This window comes from Stegodyphus dumicola, chromosome 5 (genome assembly GCF_044657685.1).
Source record: "Stegodyphus dumicola isolate Sdum_Otavi_A_Nest chromosome 5, ASM4465768v1".
NCBI lineage: Eukaryota > Metazoa > Arthropoda > Arachnida > Araneae > Eresidae > Stegodyphus > Stegodyphus dumicola.
Window position 1 is genome coordinate 133,627,144 of NC_140772.1, and position 27,868 is coordinate 133,655,011.

At 33.0% G+C, this 27,868-nt stretch overlaps 1 protein-coding gene across 5 annotated transcripts in view; it reads left to right on the forward strand.

Annotated features, from left to right (window-relative positions):
• Nucleotides 1-26,201, forward strand: part of ema (C-type lectin domain containing ema) — a 119,233-nt gene extending 93,032 nt beyond the window's left edge. For all 5 annotated transcript variants that reach the window (XM_085817082.1, XM_085817083.1, XM_085817084.1 and 2 more), the window contains 2 exons: nucleotides 19,430-19,806; nucleotides 22,859-26,201. In XM_085817082.1, coding sequence (XP_085673208.1) covers nucleotides 19,430-19,806; nucleotides 22,859-23,365 — 884 coding nt within the window. In that variant the 3' untranslated portion in view covers nucleotides 23,366-26,201. The remainder of the gene's footprint in view (nucleotides 1-19,429; nucleotides 19,807-22,858) is intronic.
• Nucleotides 26,202-27,868: the final 1,667 nt, after the last annotated feature.

Sequence of the window (27,868 nt, forward strand, 5' to 3'; positions counted from 1 at the left end):
AATCTGGACGTCCAGTATCCAGAATAATTTAAAATCTGACATTCAGACTACAAGCAACACTTCTTTTTCTTCCTAGTTTAGGATTTATTTATTTATTTATTATTATTATTATTATTATTATTATTATTATTTTAAGCTTTACTCATGCACATTTGATATTTTTTCGTCATAAAATATCCCAGTTCATAGTTTAACTTTGGTATTAAATAAAATGCCACCCTACTGAAGAAGCAATGATTTATTAGCATAAGTCTATATAATCGATAATTTTGCTCTGTAGCCACCTTTTTGTTTGGCACCTTCTTTGACATCTCAAACCAAGACATTCTGCATCAAAACCTCTTTGATTTTACACCTACTAAATAATTTATATCCCTGATGCCAACCTATTGAATCATTATTTATTATTTTTTGGTTTTATGACTATCAGCACATTGCAGCTAGAGAAATGACTCTAAACAATTTATGTATATATATATATATATATATATATATTGTTTAGAGTCATTTCTTACTTTATATATATATATAAAGTAAGAAATTTAGAACTAATATTTCACAAAGACCATAAATTGAAATTCATAAATAGTAAATTTCAAATAATCATAGAAATGCAATAATAAATTTAAAAATTTTAAAACTAAAACATTTCAAACAAGCAAAACCTCTTTTCAAAAATTATGAAATTAAAAGAAAAATGAACAAAAACAGGAGAGGAATTTAATCAATCTCAATGTCACTTTATCAGGGGGGAGGAACCTTGAAATTAATTCAAATCTCTCTTCTACAAAAATTCTTGCTTTTCTGTATCTAGAATCAGCCGATGAACCATTTCATTGTATTTAAATTATAATTATAATAGTTCTTCCAAAAATTCTGGCCCTTCCCCAAACCAAGGGGAAAAATTTCTAATTATAAACATTAGAATAATCTCAAATAAAGAGAATTCTATTTCTTTAAAAGAATTGAAAATGAAATTGAAAAACAAAAGTGTAAAAGGAAAACTTCAGTGAAAAATTTTTAAATTTAAATGTGAATCATTAAACAGAAAATCCTATCATCTAAGATGTAGTTGCAAAACCTATTTAGAACAAACATACAAAACGAAATTGAGAACTCCTTTCACTTTCATTCGACTCTAATTTAAATCTGATAGGAGATAGAGAATGATATGCATTTTTTTGCCATCTTGTTTTCTTTGGCGAAACTAAAAAACTTTGGCAAGAAAGTAATTGCTCTAAAGGCTGAAATCTTGTATGTATATGTAATTTTGATTCTAAAAGGAAAATGTTAAAATATTTCAAGGAAAATTTTTATTTTATTTTTTAGTCAAAGAAACAAAAAGCATACTAATTGAATGAAATTAAAGTAAAATTTTTACTCTTGTAAGACTCTTGTAAATTATTTAGTGTAAAACTTAATAAAATTTAGAAAATCTTAAAAAAATAATTCTTTTAACCCTTCGACATGCGTGATATTATTTTAATAATTTTTTTAACTAAAAATTGTAGAAATTGAATGCTATGATCCTAGAGACAAATAATATATGAATTAGAAAAAAACTACTCTTGCCCATTGTTCTGTGGGTGGTGGTTGCACTGTGAAAGCATCGCGCGTCTAGGATTTTGAAACTCACTGAGGTAGTAGGAGGAAAAAACTTACCTTTTTCCATGCCCATTTCCATTAAATGATGAAATTTACGAATTTTTAAAAAATGTGTGTAAGAATTGCATTATATGTAATTTTTTACATTATTTTACAAAGTAAATTGTTAGAAAAAATTTAAAAAATAAACATTTATGTAATTTCTCTATAGCAGTGAAAATATAAGTACCTGCATAATAAGGACGTTCGGATAAATGTATTAAAAAACTCAGTAAAATATAGATAAAAAAACTTTTTTTTTTTTTTTTTTTTTTTTAAATTCCAAAGAACAAATTTTTTTTGTAATACTGTTCGAAGATTGTTTTGTCTTTTTGGTACATGCATAGACCCACATTGCACGTTTTGCACATGTATCTTGTTTCTATGAGGTTTCTTCCTTGTGCTACAAAATGTACACTGCCTGTATCAAAATTTCACTGGTATACGTCCAGCGTTATTTAGTTTCCTCTCATCTGGCACATGAAATTTGTGGGGGAGGGTTATGTTTTTTTGGGGGGCTTGGTTTTTTTGACTTTGGTATGGATCATTCATTTCTGATGCAAAAGCATCAGAAATGAATAAAGAAAGTTTAAAGTTATAAAAAAAATTAGCAGAAATAACAATAGAAGCTCCCTAAGGTTATATACTGTGCAGACATAGAAGACAAAACTTTTTTTAACTTAACCAATTTATTAACAATATATATAATAATACAATAAATAAATTTAGTCAATATCAGAAACTTAAAGAGTGTAAGGGTTTTTCCTTTAAAGAATATTACACTATTAATGATACAGCAAATATATTACCTAATCTTTGAATACTGGCATTCAATACGCGAAAAACATATCACAGAACAAAAACTATGCGATTAATATGAATTTCACTTCACTATAAATAAGTCCATGCTTTTGCCCAAGAAGACACTGAAAAATTAAATTAAACCATGAATGCACTTGAACTGGCAAAAGCCGCTCACGGAAAATCACAGCTTGGAAAAACACTTGTATTAAAGATGCCGCCTTCATGAAACAGGATGCCACCCACGGCAGTTGACCACCGGAAATCACACCTTGGAATTTATCGCCGCGAAACCATAGAACAGGTTGCCGCCCACTGCAGTTGCTTACATCATCGCCGCTTTGCGGAATCCAGGAAAAAACCATCATGGACCGAAACCACTGTACTTATCGCTGGACGCCACGCATCACAATAACGTCTTCCAATGAGCGCTGGAACAGCACACTAAGGAGCAAAAAAAAAAAAACAGGAACAAGAAGGACTAAGCCGGAGCAACACGAGATACTTATACCTGAAGTAGACATGACATCATCTCACGGCAGCCAATCAGCTGTCGGCATGACTCAGCTTTCCAGATGATGTAATATCGAGTTTCGTTTTTGCGTCTTAATTAGGCTGGAACAGTCTGTTCTTAATACGAACAGTGGCAGTGAAAAACAAAGTAGAAATAATTGCTATATCCCTTTAAAAATAAAAACTAAACCTTATGTAAAAGTTAGAATTATTTCAAGAAGGAGAGATGATGCAGAAAAAGGGCATTTGTTGAAAATACAATAGGTCATATTTTCAACAAATGCCCCCCCCACATCATCACCTCTGACCTGAAATTAAAACTGAACGCCATTATTTTTATAAAAATTCAAAACAAGAATAAATGAATATAAATGTAACAATAAGTTTCAACATACACAAAAAGTTTCAACGTACACAAATCCATTCAATTCAAAAATCCTTAGGCACGATGTGCACATCTTATCCCATTTTTCAAAGCTTTACCATAATACAAAAATCCAAGATGTTACAAAACAATACAAAGACACATGTATGATCATACATTTACCACATTTATTTACATTATCTAGTACTCATCATAATATGACTTACAACATTTTTTTTTTTTTTTTTTTTTTTTGAATGATACAGTCCAAAAGAGTCAAAAATTGAAACATCTAAACAAAACTCTTAATTTAAAGTTAAATACACACAAAAAGAAATTTCACAAGAAAATTGCTCCACAAAATCTTATCAAGTTATGTTTAGTCAGGGGTTTTGTCATGGGATCAGCCAGGTTATCTTTGCTTGGAACATAATTTAGATAAAAAATTTCCCTGTTCAATAATCACGAATGAAGAATAGTTTTACATCTATATGTTTCGTCTTTGAGTTTTCAATGGGTGATTTTGTAAAACGTATAGCAGCCATGTTATCCGCAAACAATATAGGTTTTGAAACATAGTTACTTGCAATTTTAAACTGAATGCATTCATACAAAATGTATTTAAACCAAACCAATTCTTTTGCTGATTCAGTCATGGAAATAAATTTAGCTTCCATAGTAAACAAACTCACTCCCTTTCTTTAAATGTATGCCAAGACACAGGTGATTCTCCCAAAAAAGCTATTTGTCCACCAATAGACACCAAATCGTCTCTGCTTGAAGCAAAATATGAATCTGAATATATATTGAGCTTCAGTTCCTTGCATACCAGTTTAAGTTTGTGATGTCTGGTATTTGAAACGTATCCTAAAAGTTTATGTAATCCTTCCCAGTGAAACTTACCATAATTGCTTTGAAACTGAGAAAATATATTAACAGCATAGGCTATATCCGGACGAGTAGGATTGCAAAGAAACGAAAGGCATCCTAAAACATTTCTATAAGGATAATTTATCATTTCAGTCGTTTTTTCTTGTGTACTGAGACTTTGAGTATTTCACACCTTTAACTATTGGAAGGGAAGTAATTTGTATTTTAAAAGACTTGAATCGATTAACTATGTCTTCTATATATAATTGTTGATGAATCAGGACACTATTGTTCTCATATTCAAATTCTACACCAAAGAGCTTTCTTGTTTTACCCAAAATTTTCAAATCAAAATGTAAATTCAGGACTTTTAATATCCTTTTTGATAATTACCTCCTATTAACTTAGCCTTAAAAATAGTTTCATTTTCATCATTAGTAATTTTAATTTGCCCATTTTTACCATAAAATCTTGCTCCATTGGTATCCATCTTAGGTCCAGATATAAAATTTCGTCTCAGTTGAGGTGAGTATAAAACATCTTTAAACAAAATAATTTTATCCCCAAATTTAATTTTAACAGTGCCTTTCCCAAGAATTGGAAAAGTTGCCCCATCAACAACTACTAGCATGTTCTCATTCTTCACAGGAGAAAAAGTATTGTATAATTCACGGTTTTTACAAAAATGATGAGATGCAGCATTATCAAAAATCCAACTGTCATCATTTTCCTCCCAAGTTGTTAACATTAGCTTGAGCTTTGAAAAAGGACTCAGCATGAGAATTCTTTTTACCTTTACATAACTTGGGTTTAGACTTTACATAACTTGGGTTTAGGGAATGTTTTACTACCACTAGATACACCTGAGGAAACAGAAGAAGCAGGTGAGGGTGATCTGGAAAAATTACCTTTCATTCTACAGTACTTTGGTATATGACCTGGACGGCCACATTTATAACACTTGAACCCTTTATTCTGCTTAAATTTGGGTTCAAAGTGAGTACTTTGAACTTCTATAGTCTTATTAGAATTTTCCCTATCTATATCCCTTAAATTAAGACGTGTTTCCTCTGCAAGTATTTCCAGTTCAACATTTTTAAATATGAATTTTTCATCTGGCCACCTCAAAACATTCTGAACTATCTGATCATATTTTTCTGGAAGAAACCTAAGAAATTGAAAACATATATAAATATCTTTTGCAGCTTGATTAATATCAGCCAATTGTTCAGTAATGCTTTTTAATCTGGAAGAAAAGAAACTAATACTTTCATTTGGCTTAATTTTACAATTTAAGAACTTTGAAAACAAGGACATATGTCTAGCTCGATAATCTGGCTGAAATAATTTGGCAAGCATATTCCATGCAATTACAGGATCATCTATTTCACACATGATGATGCCATACGACTTCTATTTTGATAGTCAGCAACAATTTCTTTTATAATACCCTTAACATCATTTAACTCAGGACATTTTTCACTACCTTTAACCCAAAGCCAAGCATTTTTCTCACTTAAGACAAACTTCATATCTTTAGACCATGTAAAGTAGTTATATGCATCAAGTTTAACAATACTGTATATAACATTAACAGTAGCCATATTTGAAATTCAACAAAAACTGCCCCCCCCCCAGTCTCTTAAGCATGTGCGAGAAATAGGCGTAAGTATAGTTAATTACTAAACTAATATCATTCAGGCTTAACTTTGTCAGCTTATGATAAATGCAAGAGAAAACTTAGCGGAACGACTTGTCTTTAGTCACCAGTCTCATGATGCATAAACAATAGTGTGCAGTAGATGCTAGCTAAGCTTTATAATGATAACTGCAAATTATGACTTTTCAAATATCTGAAACAAAAGGCAACATTTTCCAATTTATGGAGAAATTGTTAATAAACGTAGATGTTATAACAGAAGATTTTACATTGCGATGACAGTGCTCCAATCATCAGTCAACTAACAGATGGCAAAATCTGTAGTATGGTTCTAAAGCCAGAAAATATTACTACTGATAATGAAAAAAATGGCAGAGAGTTTGTTGAGAACGAAACAATTTCAATTAACAATTTAGTGGGAATTCTCAGCATGTCAATTACAGGACTTGAACAACGGAATTTTATAACTGAACATGAAATTATGTCTATCTATAGAATCAAAGAGAAAGTATTAACTAAAAAAGTGAAGCATCTTAAACAATTTATGTTGAATGAAATGTTTAATAAAGCAAACAAATAAATACATTCAAAAGTCTAATCCAGACTCATCGGGACTTCGGCAATTCCGGAATATCGGTTTTTCCGGATTATAGATCATCAGTTTAAATCTGGTAATATACCATGCAGAAATTATAGAATTAAAAATATGAAACTGTAATTTATCAGATAAAGAGCAATTATGACCTAAAGGGAATCAAAATTTAAAAAAAAAAAAAAAAAAAAAAAAAGCTTAATATTTATTTGTTTACTTTATTAAACATTTCTTTCAACAAGAGCAGGCATAAAGCAGACATTACGCATTGTCGAAATTAGAAAATTGCAACCAGAAAACTATTTGATGTGTATTCGTGATATTTATAATGATGAGGAATTTTATTTAAATCATATCAAAGATGGAGTACAACGAGATGAAATACTACATTTAGTAAGGAATTATAAGCCAAATAAACTAAAAACATCTGCCCTGAAGATAAGGATAGTGCTGACAGATCAACTTCCAGTTATTTGCGTGCCGCGACGTCCCACCCCCGCAGAGTAGCGTGAAATTGATAAACAGATTTTGGATTAGTTAGAGAAACAAATCACCTCTCTGTCACTTTCTTCATGCCTTTATCCATTTTTTGCAGCAATTCCACTTTTTGTTTGATTGACATCGAAATATGCTTTCACTTTGTAGATCCTTCGGCAGCTCCATAATTGGAAATTCTTTTTGACATAATCGAAAGTTCAAGCTTACTTTTATAAAATTGCTCTAACAGTCTGCAAAAAATAATAAGCCGCATCTAATTAGAAGAGTAAGGAACAACACAATCTGCGACATTAACTGAAATAGATAATTTTAGCTTAGCTTATATCGTACGTTATACATTAAACGCGCACGCGTAAAGGTACTATGCGTTTACGCATGCGCAGAAAGTTTGTAGCTTTGAGGTCCGGATTATAGATCATTCCGGATTATGGATGTTCGAATTATAAAGACTTTTGACTGTATTGAGCTTTTGTTTATAAATTTTAATTTTGTTAAGATCATAAAGGCTTCATTATTTCATGACTATTTTATATTTTTAATTTTATAGTTTTATATGTGTCACATCACTAGACTTAAACTGATGATCTAATATCCAGAATTGCTGAAATGCCAATAAGTCCAGATCTCAAACTTTGCAAAATATTTACAGGAGAATATATGTTACACAGAAAATTTTCTCAAGAATTTATTATTTATGTAAAGAATAAAATCTTTGAATTAGTTTGCTTCATAAAATAGCAAGAAAAGCCAGGGTTGCCAGATTTGGCAATATACCACAGACGGTTGGAGAGCCTACTGGAATGAATTCTTACCGGTTTAGCCCAGAATGTTCTCGAACACAAGCCGAAAGCTATATAAACCCTGCAAGCCCGCAGTCAATTAGAGTGTGCCTCATCTAGTGAGCTGATAGTTAGTCATTGAGCAAGTGTCTCGAAGTCTAGTATCGAGTTGGTGTCTCGTCTAGCGACTCAATCCCTGCGGAGTCGATTGAGTTGACAGCTGGGCAGTGAGTGCCGTGTGGGTCATCGAGTGCACCGAAAGAGTATTGCGGTTAGTGCATTGTCGAGAGAACATGTTTAGCTCCGGAAATGACCTAACCTAAGAGTTGGGAGCTGTGCTCTGTGTGTCGTCGAGTGCATTGCCAGTTGTAGCATGGAGAGTCTCGAGAGTACATGGAGTTCCGAACCGAGTCGGTAAGCTGTACTCTGGTGCTTTGCCGTGAAGCTCTCTGCACCATGATAGCCTGATAACCTGGAGGCTCTATCGCTGATCGTGTCAGCGTGTTTATAGTAGTTCATCGACGACTGTAAAAACGTGTTTTGGAGCTGTCCTGGCGATGTTTGCCAATAAAGTCGATACTTCATCAAGTGGTATTGTCATTATTCACTCCAAATCCTCACGAACCCTGTATGAACGTGAAGGAAGAAAATAACGTAACAACTGGTGTCAGAAGTGTGATTTGTGAGTGAATGCCAGTGACCCGCCTGCAGAGGAAGGCCATGGTGGAGGAAACGAAGACTTTGATCGACTTCTTAGCCGAGATAAAAGTCGGGCAGGAAGAGATGAAAGCCGAATTGAAAGAGATGAAATCTGGACAGGAAGAGATAAAGGCTAAGATCAAGAGCGAAATAAAAGCCATACAAGAAAAGATGCAGGACAAATTCGAACAGATGAAAGTGGAACAAGAAAAGATTAAAAGCGAGATCGTGGAGCTTAGAGAGGATACTGGAACAAAAGTAGCAGCTGTGGAAGAACGATTTGAAGAAAAATTGAGAAAATTCCGGAAAGAAGTAGATGTTTCGAAGGAAAACCGGTCTGAGCCCAAGAATGAAGCTGAAGATTTCAAGGTTCCCCCAGTGTACTCTCATATTATAATCAAACCTAGCACATATGATGGAATATCATCATGAAGTGTATATAAGACCCAGTTTTCCATTGTGGTGGAAAATAACAAGTGGGACTCCCACATGAAGGCTTCGCAGTTGGCTGTGTCACTCCAAGGAGATGCTGCAGACATCTTAGGGGTCCTCTCTGAAGACCAGATTTCAAACTTCAATGCCCTCTCAAATGCACTGGAAATGAGATTCGGGGAAAAGTGCGCAAAGGACTGTAGCTGTCTGCAGTTGAAATCTCATGTGAATCAAGTTGCAGTTGAACTGTCACATGAATCAAGACGGGAAGAGAGCTCCCGCTAAACAAAACCAGAGAAACTAAAATGTGGCAATCTCACGGGGCGGAGGTTGCCAGGCAAAGATGCAGCCCCTCTGAAAGTTCTTCAAATCTCTTCAGTGGTGGGGCAGAGATAACAGACTGTTTGTCGAAGGATACGTGAATAAGCATCCTTGTGAGATGATCATAGATACGGGAGCAAATGTAGCCATCATGAGAACAGATGTAGCTTGAGAATTGAGCAAAACGTTGCGCTGGACTCCACCGTGTGTGACTTTACAAACAGTGACAGGTGATAAGCTTCCCATTGAAGGTAAAATTAACATCACCATTGCCTTCAGAAATTAGACCTACCAGCACTTAACTTTCATCGCTAACATCGCGGACGAATTAGTACTCGGACTGTTTGAGGAAATATGACTTTGCGTTGAACTTTAAACGTAACGAAATGCGCTCTGCAAAAGAAGATATAACTGTGTGTGAAATGGAGAGGGGCATTCCCTCAGCTCACCAAGTAACAACAAAAACAGATGTCACCATCCCTCCGATGACAGAATTATTAATAGCCTGCTCCATAGAAAAGAATAGCTTCAGATTTGGACTAATTGAATACCCTGAAAATAGCCCAAGAGAGGTATTAGAAGTCTCCTCATTAGTAGACCTTTCGAAAGATTTCATCCCTGTGAGAGTGATGAATGTTAGCCACAGACCGAGAAACATCCAAAAAAGGTGAAGTGCTAGCAGCATGCACTCCAGTTACTTGCGTTTACAAAGCCCCACTTGAAATTCCGACTGAGGCAACTAGTAAATTAATGGAAGAACTTCTGCAAAGTGCAAATTTAACCCATGAACAAAGGCAGAGAAAACAATTAAAGAATTTGAAGATCTATTTTCTAGGACATCCAGAGATGTTGGCTGCACAAAACTGATGCAACATCGAATTGATATGGGGGATCACTCTCCGATAAAGCAGCATCCCAGATGTCTACCATTCGTAAAACAGGAAGAGGTTGGAAATCTGCTGAAGGAGATGCAAGAAAATGATATCATTGAACCTTCTACAAATACATGGGCATCTCCTATAGTTCTCGTCTGGAAGAAAGATGGCTCGACAAGAATTTGTGTCGACTACCGGAGACTAAATAATGTGACTAAGAAAGACAGTTACCCTCTTCCCAAGGATTGACAATACTCTAGGCACTCTATCAGGAAACAAATGGTTTTCCACTCTGGATCTCAAGAGTGGATACTGGCAAGTGGAAATTCATCCCGATGATAGAGAAAGAACTGCGTTCACTACCGGTCAAGGACTCTGGCAGTTTAAAATTATGCCTTTTGCTAATAATGCCCCTGCAACATTTGAACGCCTGATGGAGACAGTGCTTCGTGGCCTATCATACGAATCCTGTCTGGTCTACCTAGACGATATCATTATAGTGGGCTGTACTTTCGAGGAACATCTAGAAAATATCAGGAATGTGTTCCAGAAATTGAGAGATGGCAACCTTAAAGTGAGCCCTTCAAAATGCGAGTTGTTCCACAGTGAAGTTACCTATTTCAGGTACGTCATCTCTGCCGAAGGTATCGGCAGTTAAGGACTGGGAACGTTCTGTGGATATTCATGAACTACGGAGCTTCCTGGGCTTATTGCAGAAAATTCATGAAGGGGTTCTCCAACATCGCAAAGCCTCTGCATAAATTAACAGAAAGTAAACAAAAATTCGTGTGGACTTAGGAGTGCGAGGAGTTCTCTAATCAGTTGAAGGCGACATTTACATCTATGCCCATGCTCGTGTATCCCCAGACTGACAAACAATTTATATTAGACACAGATGCAAGCAACGAAAGTGTCCTTTCTCAAATGATTAATGGTCAAGAGCGAGTAATAACCTATTGGAGTAAATGCTTGTCCAATCCGTAAAGGAATTATTGTGTCATCCGTAAAGAATTGCTTGCTATCGTAAAGGCCATAGAACATTTCCATCATTATCTCTATGGCAGAAAATTCTTATGCGGACCAACCCTGCTTGTCTAACCTGGCTACTGAATTTAAAAAATCCCAAAGAACAAATAGGCAGGTGGATTCAAAGACTCCAGGAATATGACTTTGAGATAAAACATCATAAAGGCTCCTCCCATGGAAATGCGGATGCTCTATCCAGGAAGCCTTGTCCTGCACACTGCAGGCATTGTTCAAGAGCCGAGGCTAAGTACGGGTTGGCGAATCCGAGTATCCGGCAAGTAATATCTTCAACATCAACTGATCTAGATCTGTGGAGTAATGAAAAAGTTAGAGAAGACCAATTAGGACAATAATAGAACTGAAGGAATCATCCAGTACAAAACCCAAGTGGCAGGTCATTTCCATTTTCAGTCCTACAACTGAAAGGTACTGGGGTCTCTGGGATTCACTCCACGTCCGAAATGGAGTCTTATATCGGCTATGGGAAAGCGACAATGGAACTATTAAGAAATGGCCGCTGCTGCTTCGTCGAAACCAAATACCTGATGTTCTGAAGGAAATACACAGCAGCTCAACAGGAGGGCATTTCAGCTGTAAGAAGACACTAAACAAGGTCCGAGAGCACTTCTTCTGGAGTTCGGAGAGAAACGATGTTGAGAAGGGGTGCCGATCTTGTGATGCTTGCGCAGCCAGGAAAGGACTGAAGGGACGTAGCCAAGGAAGGCCGCAGTGATACAATATAGGAGCGCCTTTCGAGCGAATTCCCCTCAACATTTGCTCTTGGACCTTTTCCTCGGACCACCGATGGCAACAAATACATCCTCGTTGTCATGGATTATATTACGAAGTGGCCCGAAGCTTACCCAGTTCCAGATCAAAAGGCTGTCACGACAGCTGAAGTTCTGTTACAGAATTGGGTATCCAGATTTGGGACACCCCTCCATATTCATTCCGACCAAGGCAGGAACTTCACTTCGGCTGTGTTCAAGGGACTCTGCGACTTGTTGGAAATCAAGAAAACGCAAATGACCCCGTTACGTCCGCAGTCTGGTGGCATGGTGGAGAGGTTTAACCATACTTTCCTGAACCACCTCTTGCTCATGGTTTTGAAAAACCAGATTGGTATTGCAAGCTGCCCCTGTTCCTGCTTGCTTACCATAGTGCCGTCCACGAAAGCACTGGCTGTTCTCCATCACAGATGCTCCTCGGTCTCGATCTCCATCTTTCAAGTGTCCTGCTCTTCGGCTGCCCTCCGGATGTACATTCCTCACCTGAGGAGTACGTGCAAGACCTCCAGGCCCAGTTGGAAACAGTACACAGGTTTGCTCGAGAGTGGATTAACATCTCGACGGACAGGATAAAGAAGAGATACGATGCAAGAGCCACCGAACATCAATTCCAGGAAAAGGACAAAGTGTAGCTGTGGAATCTAAGGTTTCGTAAGGGCGTTTCTCCCAAACTGCAGTTGCATTGGGAGGGTCCCTATACAGTCTTCAACAGATTGAACAATGTTGTGATACGGATCTGTAAATCCCCCAATTTTAAACCCAAGGTCGTTCATTATGACAGATTAGCCCCATACTATGGCCATAGTGCTTCTCATTCTTAGGGGTACCCATAATTCTTGTGCATGAGTTTTCTTATCGAGTTTCTGTGTAAAGTTTGTATGTAATGTAAATGTTTGTTTCTTTAATTATGTTATCTGTATGTTTTTAAATGTTTCGATTATATTGAATTTGGCTTCTGACCAAGGGTTGTACTGCCCGGGACGTGCAGTCCTTGGGAGGGGGCAGTGAAATGTACAGGCATGGTGGGATAGCTTTCCCGCAAAGCAGGTTTAGGGTTGCCATAAAATAGCAAGGGAAGGCAGGGTTACCACATTTGGCGACAAAATTGGTGATATACCATGGACGGTTGGAGAACCTTCTGGAACAAATTCTTACGGCTTTAGTCCAGAATGTTCTCGAACACAAGCCGAAAGCTATATAAACCCTGCTGGTTGTAACAGCTTTAAATAATATCAAAATCTTGTAGATTAAATAATTTAAATAGATGAACATTAAGGTATTTGTGAATGGCAATATTTGAAACCAGACTCGAGTGCCTCATGCGACTCTCGCACGAAGAATGTAATTTATTTTTAAATTATAGAATATGTTTTCTCTTGTTGTTTGTATGTCGCCATTTGTTTGAGTGTTAAATAAAAGTTATTGCTGTGTTCCATCATTGGAGTTGCTTCATATCGCCAAAGAAGCATCACATGGTCCACAGTGTAGGAGAGAGTGCCTCGCATAGAGTGCAAGTTAGTTAGTGTCGAGTTGGGGTCTCGTCTAGTGAGTCAATCCCTGCAGAGTCGATCAAGTTGACAGCTGGGCAGTGAGTGCCAAGTGGGTCGTTGAATTCACCAAAAGAGTCCCGTAGTGCATCGTCAAGAGAGCGTGTTGAGCTCCGGGAATGACTGAACCCAAGAGTTGGGAGCTGTGCTCTCTGTGTCATCAAGTGCATCGCGAGTTGTAGTGTGGAGAGTCTTAGGAGTATGTGGAGTTCCGAGAACGACCAAGCAGAGTCAGGAGCTGTACTCTGGTGCTTTGCCGTGAAGCTGTCTCCATGATAGCCTGATAACCTGGAGGCTGTGTCGCTCATCGTGTCAGCGTGTTTATAGTAGTTCACCGATGACTGTAAAAACGTGTTTTGGAGCTGTCCTGACAATACTGGCCAATAAAGTGTGTTTCGATACTTCATCAAGTAGTATTGTCATTATTCACTCCAAATCCTTATGAACCCCGTACGAACATGATGGAAGAAACTAACATGACAACTGGTGTCAGAAGAAAAACGTAACAATATACTGAATGTGTCTCACCATCTACTGGTTGTAAGATATCATTTGAGTCAATTCATCACATCTAAATCAAATGTATCAAAATAAACTTCAGAAATTCAGTTTCATGATGTAGTCTCATGAAAAAATGAACACGTGAGAGTGCAATTATCAAGGAAGATAAAATATGTTCATAAGGTTGCACAGATTTACAAAATGTGACGGCAGAGCTCTTATAGAATTTGCTACTGGGAAGATGTTAATAGTGGCTCTGTTAATCATGAATGGCTGTAATTGTCTGAGAAACAACGTGTGGTAGTTTCTGCGAATTAGAAATGCACCATTGCCATTAAAGTTCAAAGAAATTCAGTTTACTTTGAAGATTTAAAATGTGCCACTTAATCTGAAGTGGGAAATGGCAGACCCTCTCAGTATGTTTTTCTGTTCCTTGCTGATTGAGTAGTTGATCAGAAGGCTTCAATACATAAAAAAATTGCCTTTTTAGCCCACATGGAAGTGTTAATGTACAACTTCGTAAGGATTGTTATGTCACTAGGCTCATAATCACATGAGAGTATTTTTCATAGATGAGACTCAGCTCATCGGACTAGGATTGATTAAGTCAAATATATATCTTAATGTTTGAGACTATTTGCCTCTGACATAAATGCCGTACTGATTTGTATATTTTCTGCTTTGCATGGTCTTATTCCCCCCTCTTAGTTTATTAGCATAAGATTCTGAAAATTTTGTAAATATTCACATATTTATCCCCTTCGTCAAGGCTTTCAGAAAGCAAGTTCTTCTAAAATTTTAAATGATTTTGTGCTAGTGGTTATTTTCTTATACTATATGACAGGGGTGGCCAACCTGCAGCTTGCGAGCCACATGCAGCTCTTTGAAGGATTATTTATGGCTCTCGATAAATGTACCCGAGTTCCCTTTTCATTTTTGTGTTATTATATTTTTAAAAAATTTTTATTGTTCCATATGCGTTTCAAAATGTCTTAATTACTGACAACAAATATAAAAGACTAAGTTCAACGTTGTAACAAATTTCATTTGCATCCAAGTTAAGAATGATATGACTCATCGAAAACTGTGCAACCTAACATACAACAGTTTGTACCTTGCTTAAAGGGAGCGATTTTTACCTCAAATGAAGAGGTTCAGGCAAAAACAGAGAATCTCCTGAAGGGCCTTCCAAAAACCTCGTTCCAGAACTATTAGCAGCAATGGCAGCACCGAATGCAGAAGTGTGTGAATGCTGAAGGTGATTACTTTGAAGGTGATAATGTCATGGAGAACTGATTCTCTAATTACAATGATTTATTAGGCCAGTCTCGTGTTTTTTTGTGTCACACCTCATATGTAAAAGCTGTAAAAATTGTCCACGATGTTGCTATACAGTCATATATAACATGTATCAAGAAGTATATCCAACACTTTCTTTGGCATGGTACCAAAACTTAAGTAATTTGTGAAAGGTCATTTTCAAAATTAGAATGTGTGAAAGATTAAACAGTATCCTTGCACAGGAAAATTTAGAAGCAGATATATTGATGAAATGTGAAAACTAAATAGAAAATGGCAATACAGTGAAATACCGAAAATCCGCCAACTCCTGAAATCCACGTTGCCTTTCGGAATATAAACATTCAGTTTTATAGGTTCCGGAAACCGCAACATTGAGTATGAAATATCGAAGAAAAAAATACTTACCGAATAATAATGAGTCAAAACGGAAATACCAAATTATTGATATATAAAAGTTAAAAAAAAAAAATAAGTGACAAGTTTACAATTCACATTGTTGTATTTTCTGAGCTTTGTTATTTCATTTCACGAGATTGTTTAGTGCTGCCTATTTTTTATCCGTGTATTTTGTGGATAAATTAAGAATATTTTTAATTTCAGCCCTTTTTAATACAATGACAGATAAGAAACGCACTCGTGATTTGACTGCTTGCAACGTTGAAAAACGTAAACACGTTGCATTGATGGTAACGCAAAAAGTGCAAATTCTGCAAAAGATGGAAGCAGGTGCTAATCCTCGATTTATAGCAGAATGGTATGGAATTCCGACACGATTGTGTATGATGTACAGAAAAATAAAGAAAAGCTGTTGAAATTTTACAGCAACAGTGATTCTAACACCCAAATCCGAAACCGGAAATCTTTGCATGAAGCGAAATCGGCAAACCTCGATGCTGTGTACATATAATACAATGAATAATATAATCATTTTATATGTGTAATAACAATTTAATGCATATAATAAATTATTGCAATAATGTATATAATAATTTACTTAAATGTATCTAATCATTCATATCTTATTCATTTTGCACTTTTAGTCGGAATATTATGCTTTATCTTTTCTGTCCAGAAATCCACAAAATTCCACACAACCTCTGGTTCCCAAGCTTTGCGGATTTCTAGAATTCTACTGTATATAGTCAAAAGTCTTTAATCCGGACGTCCATAATTCGGAATGATCCTCAAAGCTACAAACTTTCTGCGCATGCGTAAATGCATTAATGTGTTTATGCATGCGCATATGTGTTTACGCATGCGCATAATACATTTACGCATGTGCGTTTAATGTATAATGGACGGTATAAGCTAGGCTAAAATTATCTAATGGCAATGAACTAATATCTAATGGTGCGCAATGAACTGGAATTTGATCTGTCAGCAGTATCCTTATCTTCAGAGCAGATTTTTTTATTTTATTCGGTTTATAATTCCTTACTAAATGTAGTATTTCATCTCGATGTACTCCGTCTTTGATATGATTTAAATCAAATTTCTATTTTAAATATCACGAATACACATCGAATAGTTTTCTGGTTGCAATTTTCTAATTTCGACTATGCGTAATGTGTGCTTTACGCATGCGCACGTTGAAAGAAATGTTTAATAAAGTAAGCAAATAAATATTAAGCTTTTTTTTTGTAAATTTTGATACCCTTTAGATCATAATTGCTCTTTATTTCATAAATTACGGTTTCATATTTTTAATTTTATAATTTCTGCATGCTATCTTACCAGATTTAAATTGATGATCTATAATCCGGAAAAACTGATAATCCGGAATCGCTGAAGTCCCTACAAGTCCGGATTAAAGACTTTTGACTGTATTAATAAATAACATTTTTTGAATTAAAATTAAAAATTTAATCATTATATTTTGTATCACTGGAAAATCACACTAACATCTAGTGTCATCTTTAAATAAAATCGTTTGTATAGTTGATATCTAATGTGATTCAAAGCAGTAAGTTTGGATTTTTATAACTGCTTCTAATAAAATTAGTATGCTCTAATTCTTGAACAAATCGCTTTAAATTAAAATGACTAATAATATATTTGTGTCCTGTCCAACATTCAGTCCTTGTTTTTAGTCCCCAATCATGTCTCAAATAATTTTTTTGATGTGTTAATATCGATGACAACTCATCCAGTATACAGAGAGAACTAAATTTTTTGACTGGTTATTGTTGATGTTACCTCTTCAAATACAAGGAGAGAATTGTAATATTTGGCTGCTCAACAATCTCTGTTAAATTGTTTTACTCTGTTATATTAGTTCGTAAAATATGCCACACAGTTGTTAATATTTCTAATTCATTCTAAGCTCTGTGTATAGATTTTCTTGGACTCTTTTTAAAGTATTCCCGGAATTTTGAAACACGCTGTGCTTTCATCAGTTTACATCCCAAATATATATAGTATAGCAAATACTAAGGAAAGTCTGACAACACAGAACACTCTGCAAATATAAACATTGCATCCATGACACACACATTCGCCTTTTCTAATATAACTAGAATATTTTATGATTGCATTTATCATTGTGATTGGAAGTTAATTAATGTTGTTTATATTGTAATCAATTTATTATTATTTATTATTTTAGAATTACTATTTTAATGAAGATAAGTAAATTAATTAATTATAAATGTATCTTTTAATTATAAGCAATTTCAAGTTTTAATTGTCGATGAATTAGTTTCCTGCACTAATCTTTATATGTCATGGCATATATATTTAGTGTCATTTATAAGAAATATAATAATTTCATAATCAATGGCAAATCATTATAAAGTATGAGTATATCTTGAATGTGAATTAAAAAAAAGTAACCTGTTGAGCAAACTTACCCCATTAAGCAACTGAGTTGTCAGGCAAATGACATGTTGCAGAGTGACAATTGCAAGCCATGGCAGATGGCAGAAATAGCAGTTTCAGCAGCACTGGATAATTGAGGATTAGGAAATAGCTGTGGACAACAAAAATAGTATTGATTACATTAACAGGATTCAAGATAAAGAGAAATAGAAATGAAGATTTCTTACTAGATATTGTAAAGTTAATGCTGTTATATATTCTTCTTATTGGAATAGTATAGGTTTTCTTTTAAATAAATAACATTGTGATAATTTCAGTTAGTTTATCAATGAATTCTTTTCATTTGTTATGTTCTCACTTTAACTGTATCTTTTGGAAATTAAATTATTCATATAATTTTTCCCTCTTGTTTTTAGTATGATAAAATTAGTAAAATAGGGGGCAATACATGAAAAAATGAGGTATTATAATATTAAGACTTGGATTCCCCCCCCCCCATCTAACGCTTAAAACTCCATCACATTGTGTCGACATGGAACTTTTAAATCATGGTCTTAATCCCATAAAACAGCAGTAGGATGAAATGGAACAATAGTTATAAAATCACACACAAGACCATTTCCTGTATTCACATTTGGTAGTGGTTTACAAAATAAATGTCAAGTCAGCCTTGTCAAAGCTTACCAGAAGTCAGTGGACCATGATTCATTGTTATTGTTACACCAGAAGGCTGACCATGCTACTTTTTGATAGCATAAGACCATTTATCTTAAAGCATTATAGTATCATTTCTTAACCAAAGGATGCATGAGCCATTTTATAACAGAGTTTATAAAGGCCTCTACCCATAAACATCTAAGAAAATTGCTAATATTTTTTTTTCCATATGTTAATATTTTAATAATATTTAATAGTTTTGTTATTATGTTGTGGTTTTTATATTGAGAATAATTAAAATGTAATATGTGGGAACTTAAACAGTGGCTGTACTTTAAAAGATTGTAACTGCTAAAAGATAAATTTTTAGTGTTTTAATAAATGTCATATGTAAATGCACAATAACAAACATATTTTAAAATAGCAATTTTAAAATATTAATAATTAAAAATAGCAAGTTATTTTAAATACATAATTATTTACAATAATTTTATTTCATACAAGATGTAAAGTCATAATTTTACTTGCATGCATTAATAGTTACAGCTGGGGTTTTATACACTGAATTTTGTTTATTAACCATCTGTGTGTATTGCTTAATTCTTTAGAGTAGTAAATGCTATTGTATTATCAATTTATTTTATTATTCTTATTATGCTAGTTCCTGATTTTTTAGCTCTGTTTATTAATTGTTATTATAAAGCTAGTAACTAAGTATCTCATGTTCACTTTATTAATTTAAGTGATGCATCGCAGTCAGTCTCAGGATACTGGTCTCCGAGGAAGGGCTGTTTCATCAAGCCATGCGAGGCATCGTCCTTTGCTTCCTACATCTGCAAGAGTGCCTGGACATGCTACTATTCTGAAGCATTCTGAGGCAAATCATATCTCTACTACCTCTGATGGAGGAGAAAAGTCTTTAAGGGCTACAGAGCGGAAGCGTACAAGTAGTAGTCCATCATCTCCTCGAAGACATGGTTCTCGCTCAAGAGAATCTTCTCCCAGGCAGCATGCAGGTGGTAGTTCTGAACAAATCCCACTCGAAGATTTATCAAGAATTCATTGTTCACGTCATGGGAGTCCTAGTATCAGAAGGCGGAGTTCATCAGGTCTAACTCAGGTACTTTAAAATAGTAATGCTTTGAACTGTCACTGCCAAACCAGTGACTAGTAAATAACATTAAAACATTCTTTTTTTAAATTTAAAAAAAAATTAATCTTAAAAATCTGATAAAATATTTTCTAATTCGATTTTATTGATATAAGGTGCTGAATGAAAGTTTATTGTGATAGCTGAGGCTGTATAAGTCTTTGTCTTTTTAATGAATTGTGAATATAATGATTGCATATAGTATTATTCTATATGTAATTTTTTTCATTAAATTCCACATTTTGAAATTTTACAAAATAGCACATTTTGAAAACTTGTCCACCTCAAAACTGTTTATCAGTACTCACAAACAATGGAGAATAAATTAATGTTCTTTTGGAAAACTGCATTTTATGGTATTCTGGGAGTCAATCAAAAATTAAGTTGTAGTTGAGAATTCATTGGTTTAAATTTTTAAAGCGGATTATTTTGTATTTTCTTTTTCCAAAACAGTAATCTAAATAGCTATAAATGTTAAACTATGATATTTTATGATTAATTAAAGCTATTATTATGATATTTTATGACTAATTAAAGCATTTAGAATTAGGAACTTTTAAAAATTTCTTTGAAATTATCTGTTTTAATTTTATTTTTCAATTCATCTGAAACTGAAGTAAAAAATGAAAACTAAGATCCAATTTAGATCGTATATTATAAATGTTAGCAAACCCACATACACTACACATAGAAAACAAGTGAACATGAAGTGGTAAGTAAAGTAGATTGGAAATGTGGTGTTGAATTAAATAAAAATACACCCATTCATTTTCTAAATACAAGAAAAGAAGAGAAATTTGGTTGCTTTAGCTTCCCATGTGTTCTTGGCTTAACTTGCCCTATCTAATGTTTGAGTTTTCTGTGATGTGTGAAAGAATCTGTGTACAATTGTTACAGTGGAAGAATCCTCCTCCTTTTATTTTGTACAGCATACAAATTAGAACATATATTAATTTGCTATTTGCAGTTTTTAAACATCACTTGCTGTTTTTAAATAACATGTACTTAATCTTCTAATAATATTTTTGAATGGCCATGATGCTTGAAAAGTCTCCATTGCTTATTGAATTCAAGAAATTAGATGTTATTGTTAATAAAATGTTGGCATAGAAAGATCAAAGTTGGATAGGATTCATAATATCTCTAAAATGATTAAATACAAATTATGATGATATATCAGGTCTAGGGATATATTTATCAATGCCTTAATACACATTGTCCAGATTTTAAAGATTTAAAGCTAGGTATCAAGGAAAGTTTGTCTCTTGATTTTCTTTGTAAGCAGGCAGGAGTAAAATAGCAGTTCAGTTATTTTACAAAATCATGTGTTTCTCATTCAGCATTATGAATGAAAAGTTCTGTTCAGGCAATTTAGTACTTTTTGGGGGGGGCTTAAGAAAATGCTGATTTGCCTCCTTGATCCATAAAACTGTGTGGAAATTTTGGTCAAAAAACATCGTTGATGGATTCAATAGTAATGTATGGGTGTGCTTTTTATATTGCAGACTTGTTGCATTTTAAATATCAATTATAAATATATTCTGAAATTTTAAATATCAATTATAAGTATGTTCTGAGATGTCAAGTGCAAGGTGGAACTTTGTGCAGAAGGAACTGTAATGATATAAATGTAATGATAACTGTATTGTGATATAATGCAAATGACTGTATGCTATTCATTATGCTTAAGGATATGATGTTAAGAGGTATAAAAGCAAACTTTTGACTGCTATATTAAAATATTAAGAGACTTGTATGTCTTCTATTCATAAGTTGATTTCTGTAGAACTGAGTTTACAGATAATGGAATATACCGAATAGAGGTAATGAGCAACAATTCTGGTCTATATTTTGTTGTATGTAATGGTTTGGAAGAATAATTCCTCCTTTACTCTACTTCCAGATCTCGAAGGGAATTTTAGTTGCATTTAATTTCCCCCTCCCCTTTCTAAATATAGGTTGTTCCGTATATATTGAAATATTCGGGGTTCCCCCTCCCTCGGTGATTGCACTTGTTACCAATTGCTAGAACAGTATTCACAGTCAACAGTTTTCCTAATATAATAATAATTTTTTTGCTTTATTTTATTTGTTTTTCCCCTCCCCTCCATTGCTGTCTGTCTAACTTCCCTAACAGATAAAAACCTTTAAAATTTTCAGTTACGTAATGAGTGAGGAAAGATCTAATCTGAATTTTATTGAGGTATGATGTTTTCTTAAATTTATTTGAATACTTACAAACTTCTTGTAGATAATTTCTCTCCAGAAACCTAATGTTGTTTTAATTAAAAGTATATTTTTTAGCATCTTCCTTTGTTACATATTGATAGTAAAGTTTGTTATATTCTTCAAGAAATGCATTAGTTATTGATTACTAGAACAGAATTTACTTGTTAATAGTTTTTTATAATGTATAAATATTAGTTCTGCCTATTTTATTCTTATATTTTTCAAAGTTTTAAATTTTGCCAGTTAAGGGTTTCTATGTAAGACTTTATATTTACAACTTTTACTCATTAGTTTATCGTATTGTTCCATCTTTATATGACTCACAAGTGGCCGAATTAGATCTTTGAACACTGATAGTTAATCTCAGGTCCAATTCCTAATAAATGGCTAGCTGCTTAAGGTTTCATGGTTAGCCTCATATTTAATATGAATACGAGTTAGTTTCTCTAGAAGATCCTCCCTGAAGGCATCTTCTGATATGGAGATGGCTCTCATATGCTTTTTGATAAATAACCAAATCATCCATCTTTTTGCACTTTAATCTGTATGAATATCTTTGCATGTCAGAGATAATGTAAGTATCACAATTGTATAATTGTAAAGGTAATGATTGTATTCAGATTACATGTGCATTATCAATTGACATTAATATCAGACAGCAAAATAGGTGCAGTAATTCTAATATAGCAAACAGACTTTTCCGGAGAACATATAAAATCTCATAAAATTTTCTTTGTTTCAGTATAGTAGTGGATAATAATACCTTGAAGGTAATATTTGATTGATTATTTAGGCAAGAATCAGTGCACCACCTGGTCTCTGCCATATTCATCAACAATGTGGTTTTAGTCAAACTTCTAATTCAACAACAAGCCTGAGCGAAAAGCCTCTTGCTCCCAAGCCTCGAGATCGTGCTTCTGTATCAAATGATGAGTTGTTTGCAGGATTTTCAGCATCTCTTGAAGCTTCTGAGATAATAAATAAATCAGCTGAATCTCAAGGAAATAATGATTCAGTTCCAAAGCCTGTTCCATTAATTTTGCAACCTGATACATCCGTGCCATCAGACTCAGTACAAAGTCCAACTGAAGCATGTGTGAAGCCATGCTGTGCTGTTGATCAGTCAGATGAAAAATTCCATCCAGATTTCTCAAGTACTCCAAAACCATCAACTTCAAATAATTCTGTAAATAGTGAACTTAATTCTGAACCTGTACAGTCAGAAAAGGAAGCAAAAGTTAAATCTCAGAGCTCCAGCTCTGAGACCAGTAAAGTGAAAGGAGCTATTCAAACTGTATAAAGTACCTGAATTATTTATGAAAATGAAACTGATAATAATCAAAATATTTTAGTTTGTATTTTGAGTCATGAAGTAAAGCTTGTAAACAAGCGGGGGAGACATTTTGCATGTTAATTACATTATACAGAAGTTCAAAATTCAGTATTAAAAAATGTTGTTTTTGGTATACAGTCAATACTTTGTAAAAATTTTGTATCTCTGGTTCTCTGAAACTATAATCAGTATCACTATTTATACTAGATTTTTGTTAACCATTTGGTTTATTTCTCTTACTGGCAAATATATGCAAAATTAAATAAATGAATTAAAATCTTTTAAGTTGTAGCAGGGGGAAAAAAAAGTCTTTTTAAAGTTTTAAAACTAGGAAGGAACTTTTCAAAAGTTTTTCTGCTTACATTTACTTATTTTATATATATATTTATAAAAATTATTTTTTCTGTAATTTTCAGTAGTGCATGAAAGTCAAGTAACTCAATGAAAGCAATTCTTTAATTTTCACAAACATTTATTTGTATATCTGTATAACATTGTATGTATTACTGGTGAGAGAAGTTTAGTAATTACATGCTTTTAACATTGTTTTTTGTATATGGTTTTAAAGTTAACTCTAATATTTTGAACTACTCAGTGGTTTTCAATTTAGGGCCCATTTAAAACTTTCTAGCAAACAGGTGAAATTAAACACACATTTTGTTTAACCTCCTGTTAACAGACATTGACAGGATCAAGGATTTTGTCTGTTAAGAGAAAATATCTGCTGAATGAAAATACATTGGGCTTCTATTTCTAGGGACTGGAGATTGGGATTCAGTAATTCTGTGTTAATAGGTTTTATAGGATTATTAAAGTGGAGTATCTGTCAATAGAGTTTTGGGGGGACAATAACAGTGTTTCTTCTATTTTTTCCCCTAAATTTTCTGTGGGGGTGGGAGGGATTAAAAAAATTTTAAACATTTTCCCCTGTTTATACAAATAAAGTAATTGTTTTTTGTATTTTCAGTAGTGTTTTAAAAACTGATTATTTATCCATACCATTTTTTGTTGATTAAATTTTGTTTGCTAATGTTAAGTATTCTAATAATAATGATTAAATTTTTTAATAAGTATATATGAGAAAAGTATATGTATGTTAAAACTGTGTTTTGTTGTTGATTTCAAATCTATATAATTAATATGAAAAATTTATTTTAATAAATACATAATTTACAAAAACAATAAAATTCTGCATTCTTTGAAACTTTATTGTAATTAGCAAGATAATGTTTGTTCTTTTGTGTATTCTTAGGAGGCAAATTGGGAAATTAAAAATATATTTTATATTTTTAAGAAAAAAATCATAAATTCATTTGATGTTAGTTTTTTAAAGAAGATTTAGTAATTCGGTGCATATTAACTTTCTTCTCTTCTAAATTCATCCTTTTTTAAGTATTATTATTGTTGTTGTCATAATGTCATTTATGTTCACCTACTAAAAATTTAGATTAGTAACAGATGCTTGATTGTCCTTGTTTACTCAGAATTTATACATCTTGTCATAATTTAAATACCAAGTAGTAAATTTGTTCCTAAAAATATTATGTAATTTGAAAATAAAAAATTACATAATGTAACTGCCAAATATTGGAAATATATATTATTTGAAAATATTTTCTGAGATTATTCATATATGTGATGCATTGAAATTAATATCTTGAAATAGTAATAAATTATAAAACTTATGAATTAAGTATAGGGATTTTATACATAATGTTATAAATGTATAGAAGCTAAATTTTTTTATTGTTCTGGTAAAAATATTTTTTTGCAAAAACTTTCTCAGTTAGCAGGCAACTGATTCCTAAACCCAATACCTAAATGCATATTACAGTTTTGTGAATTATGCAGCTCTCAAGAAGTAAATTGTAAAAGTAATTAACAGTTCACAAAAATAAAACTTAACTAAGATGTCAGATGTTATATTTCTGTTGTGAAACTTATCATGTATACTCTTTAACCCTTCAGGGGAACTGAAGTTATTTGTCATTCTTTGTGTAACTAACAGTGTATATAAATTGCAGTATATTGCATTTCATGTATTATTACATTTTAAAACTATTTGACATTCGATAGATTTCTGAATAATTGCTCACTCTGCATAATTTTGTGTAAAAATTATACCAAAAATACTACATGACATTTAACTTTTATTCCTTTTATTTATTTATTTTATGAAAAGTTTTTGAAACAAAAAGTTAAAATATTTTTAATTGTTACTGGTTTTAATATTTATCAAGTTGTTTGAAAGAGAAAAAAACACCAACAACAGTGCAAATTTTCAATTTATCTTAATTCTTAATAATTTGTGTGGTGCATGGTATTCATTTTACAATAAAAGTTTTAATCAGCACCTTTTTGTTGTAAATACTTGAATGTCATATTTAAGCTAAAATCATTCTTCCCAAACATGTTTATTAATTTTTTAAATGCCACCAGTTATGTTGAAAAGATCATACTATTGTCTAATCTATAATAACTGTAAATTAGTTTGTTTATTAATAACTTTAACATTCTTGATTTTTGTGAAAACGACTTACTTTTTGTGCTATGCAGTGTACTTTTAAATAATACTGCAATTAATTATAATGCATTAATAATAATATATTCTATTCTAAAATTCCTGTTACAAAGTTGCATATTTTAGTCATACAGCTTATGTATTGAATAGCTTCGACTATTATTGGTGGGTTATCATAGCTTAGAAATAGTTATACAGATAATATTTTAGACTTTTTCATATACTGTATAAAATATTGCATTGTATATTGTTTGTTTTCAAATAAATTGTTAAGCCCTTTTATTTGTGAATTATTCTTTCATATTTCTGTTACTCACTGCAATCAAAAATCAAAATATAAAGACTTTTATTCAATAGTAGTCCCTCCTTTGACACTGCATCTGCTTTAATCAAATCATTATGAGAGAAATGGGTTTCATTAGACGCTGAAATTTCTCTGGAAGTATTGTTACTGTATCTGCTAACATACATTTAATAATCTATAATTATCTTCACTGGTGGCAAATCAATAACTGTATTAAAAAAAACATTCTACTGCTACGTGTTTACTGCTTTTCTTATTAATTTTTGTCTGTAGTTAGTCTTTAGTATAACTGCTTTTTTTTTTTTTTTTTTTTACTTCTTACACTTCAGGTGGTGAATTCTGCTTGTTCATCATCATTCTAGCATTCATGTTTCCTCCCCCCCCCCAAAGAGTTTGTAAAATGCTCTTCTTTGCATTTAATCTTCTCCTTAGATCTTTTTCCTGTTTCCTTTCATTCTTTTCTTTTGGAATTAACCCATTATCAGGATTACCAGCTTTGCTGTAGTCTTCATATTGTTTCAGTTCTTTGAGGTTATTGCACTTTTAGTTTTCGGATAGAGAATTTTATGTTTTACATCCTTTCTCTGTAATATTTGTTCCTTTACTTGGTTCTTACTTTTGAAAAAAGAAAAAAACATTATTATGCATCTAAATATACATCTATCATGGGCTGTTCATTTTCAAGCATAACCCCCTTCCCAGTGTAAACATTTTTATTTTTTTCTAACATGCACTCTGTTAATTTTATATCCGGAATGATAAAAAGAAAAAAAGGATAATTGATATGGTGGGCAATGTATCTTAATATTTTCTGGACAGAAACATGATATTTACAGAGTTTTAATGCTTTTGTTAATTTACGAAATGCAAAAAATAAATATTATTAACCCAAAGGGCATTCTGGACTATTAAATTGTGTTTTGGCATTTTGCATTGGTTCACTATAAAACTCTGAATCACTTTTCAAATTGTTGCCAACAAATATTAGAGCATTGCATTATATTTAAAGAAATTAAGTAATGAAAAATCTGCATGTGTGTGTTTCTTGCATTGTGAAAAAACAACGGTACCTAGAGACATCAAATTTTGAATAACATAGTCCTCCACTTGAATTTGGGTACTGGAAGCCCAAATTTGGAATCTGGAATTTGTTGTATCATTTATTTTATATTTTGTAAAACTTTAACGAATTTTTGATTAAGAAACTCAACGATTACAAAGCATTCCATTAGCATCATGTGCATCTTCAAGCATAGATATTTTACGCTTGAGGTTTCTTTACATTTCTTATTGCTATTATGTTGGTAGTATAGCAACACAAAGATGTTACAGTGTGTAACAGTATTTTACTTTGAATGACTTTGAAAGTCTTTGGGCATAACATAAAATCTGAAAGATTCCATATTTTATGTTTGTTTTTGTTGTTTTCTGTTTTATTTTATAATTTTTAAATTAGATTTTGAAATTTTAGTTTTTAATTCAGCTCTCGTGTTGAAAAAACAAGATACAGTGGAACTTTGACTATCTGTCAGTCTCTGGAAAATCTTGATGGAGAGTAATAGAAATTCTTGCATTGCCACAGGCAGATGCTCGTATTTAATAATAAAAATCCATTTTTGGCATAGTACATTGTATTATAATACAG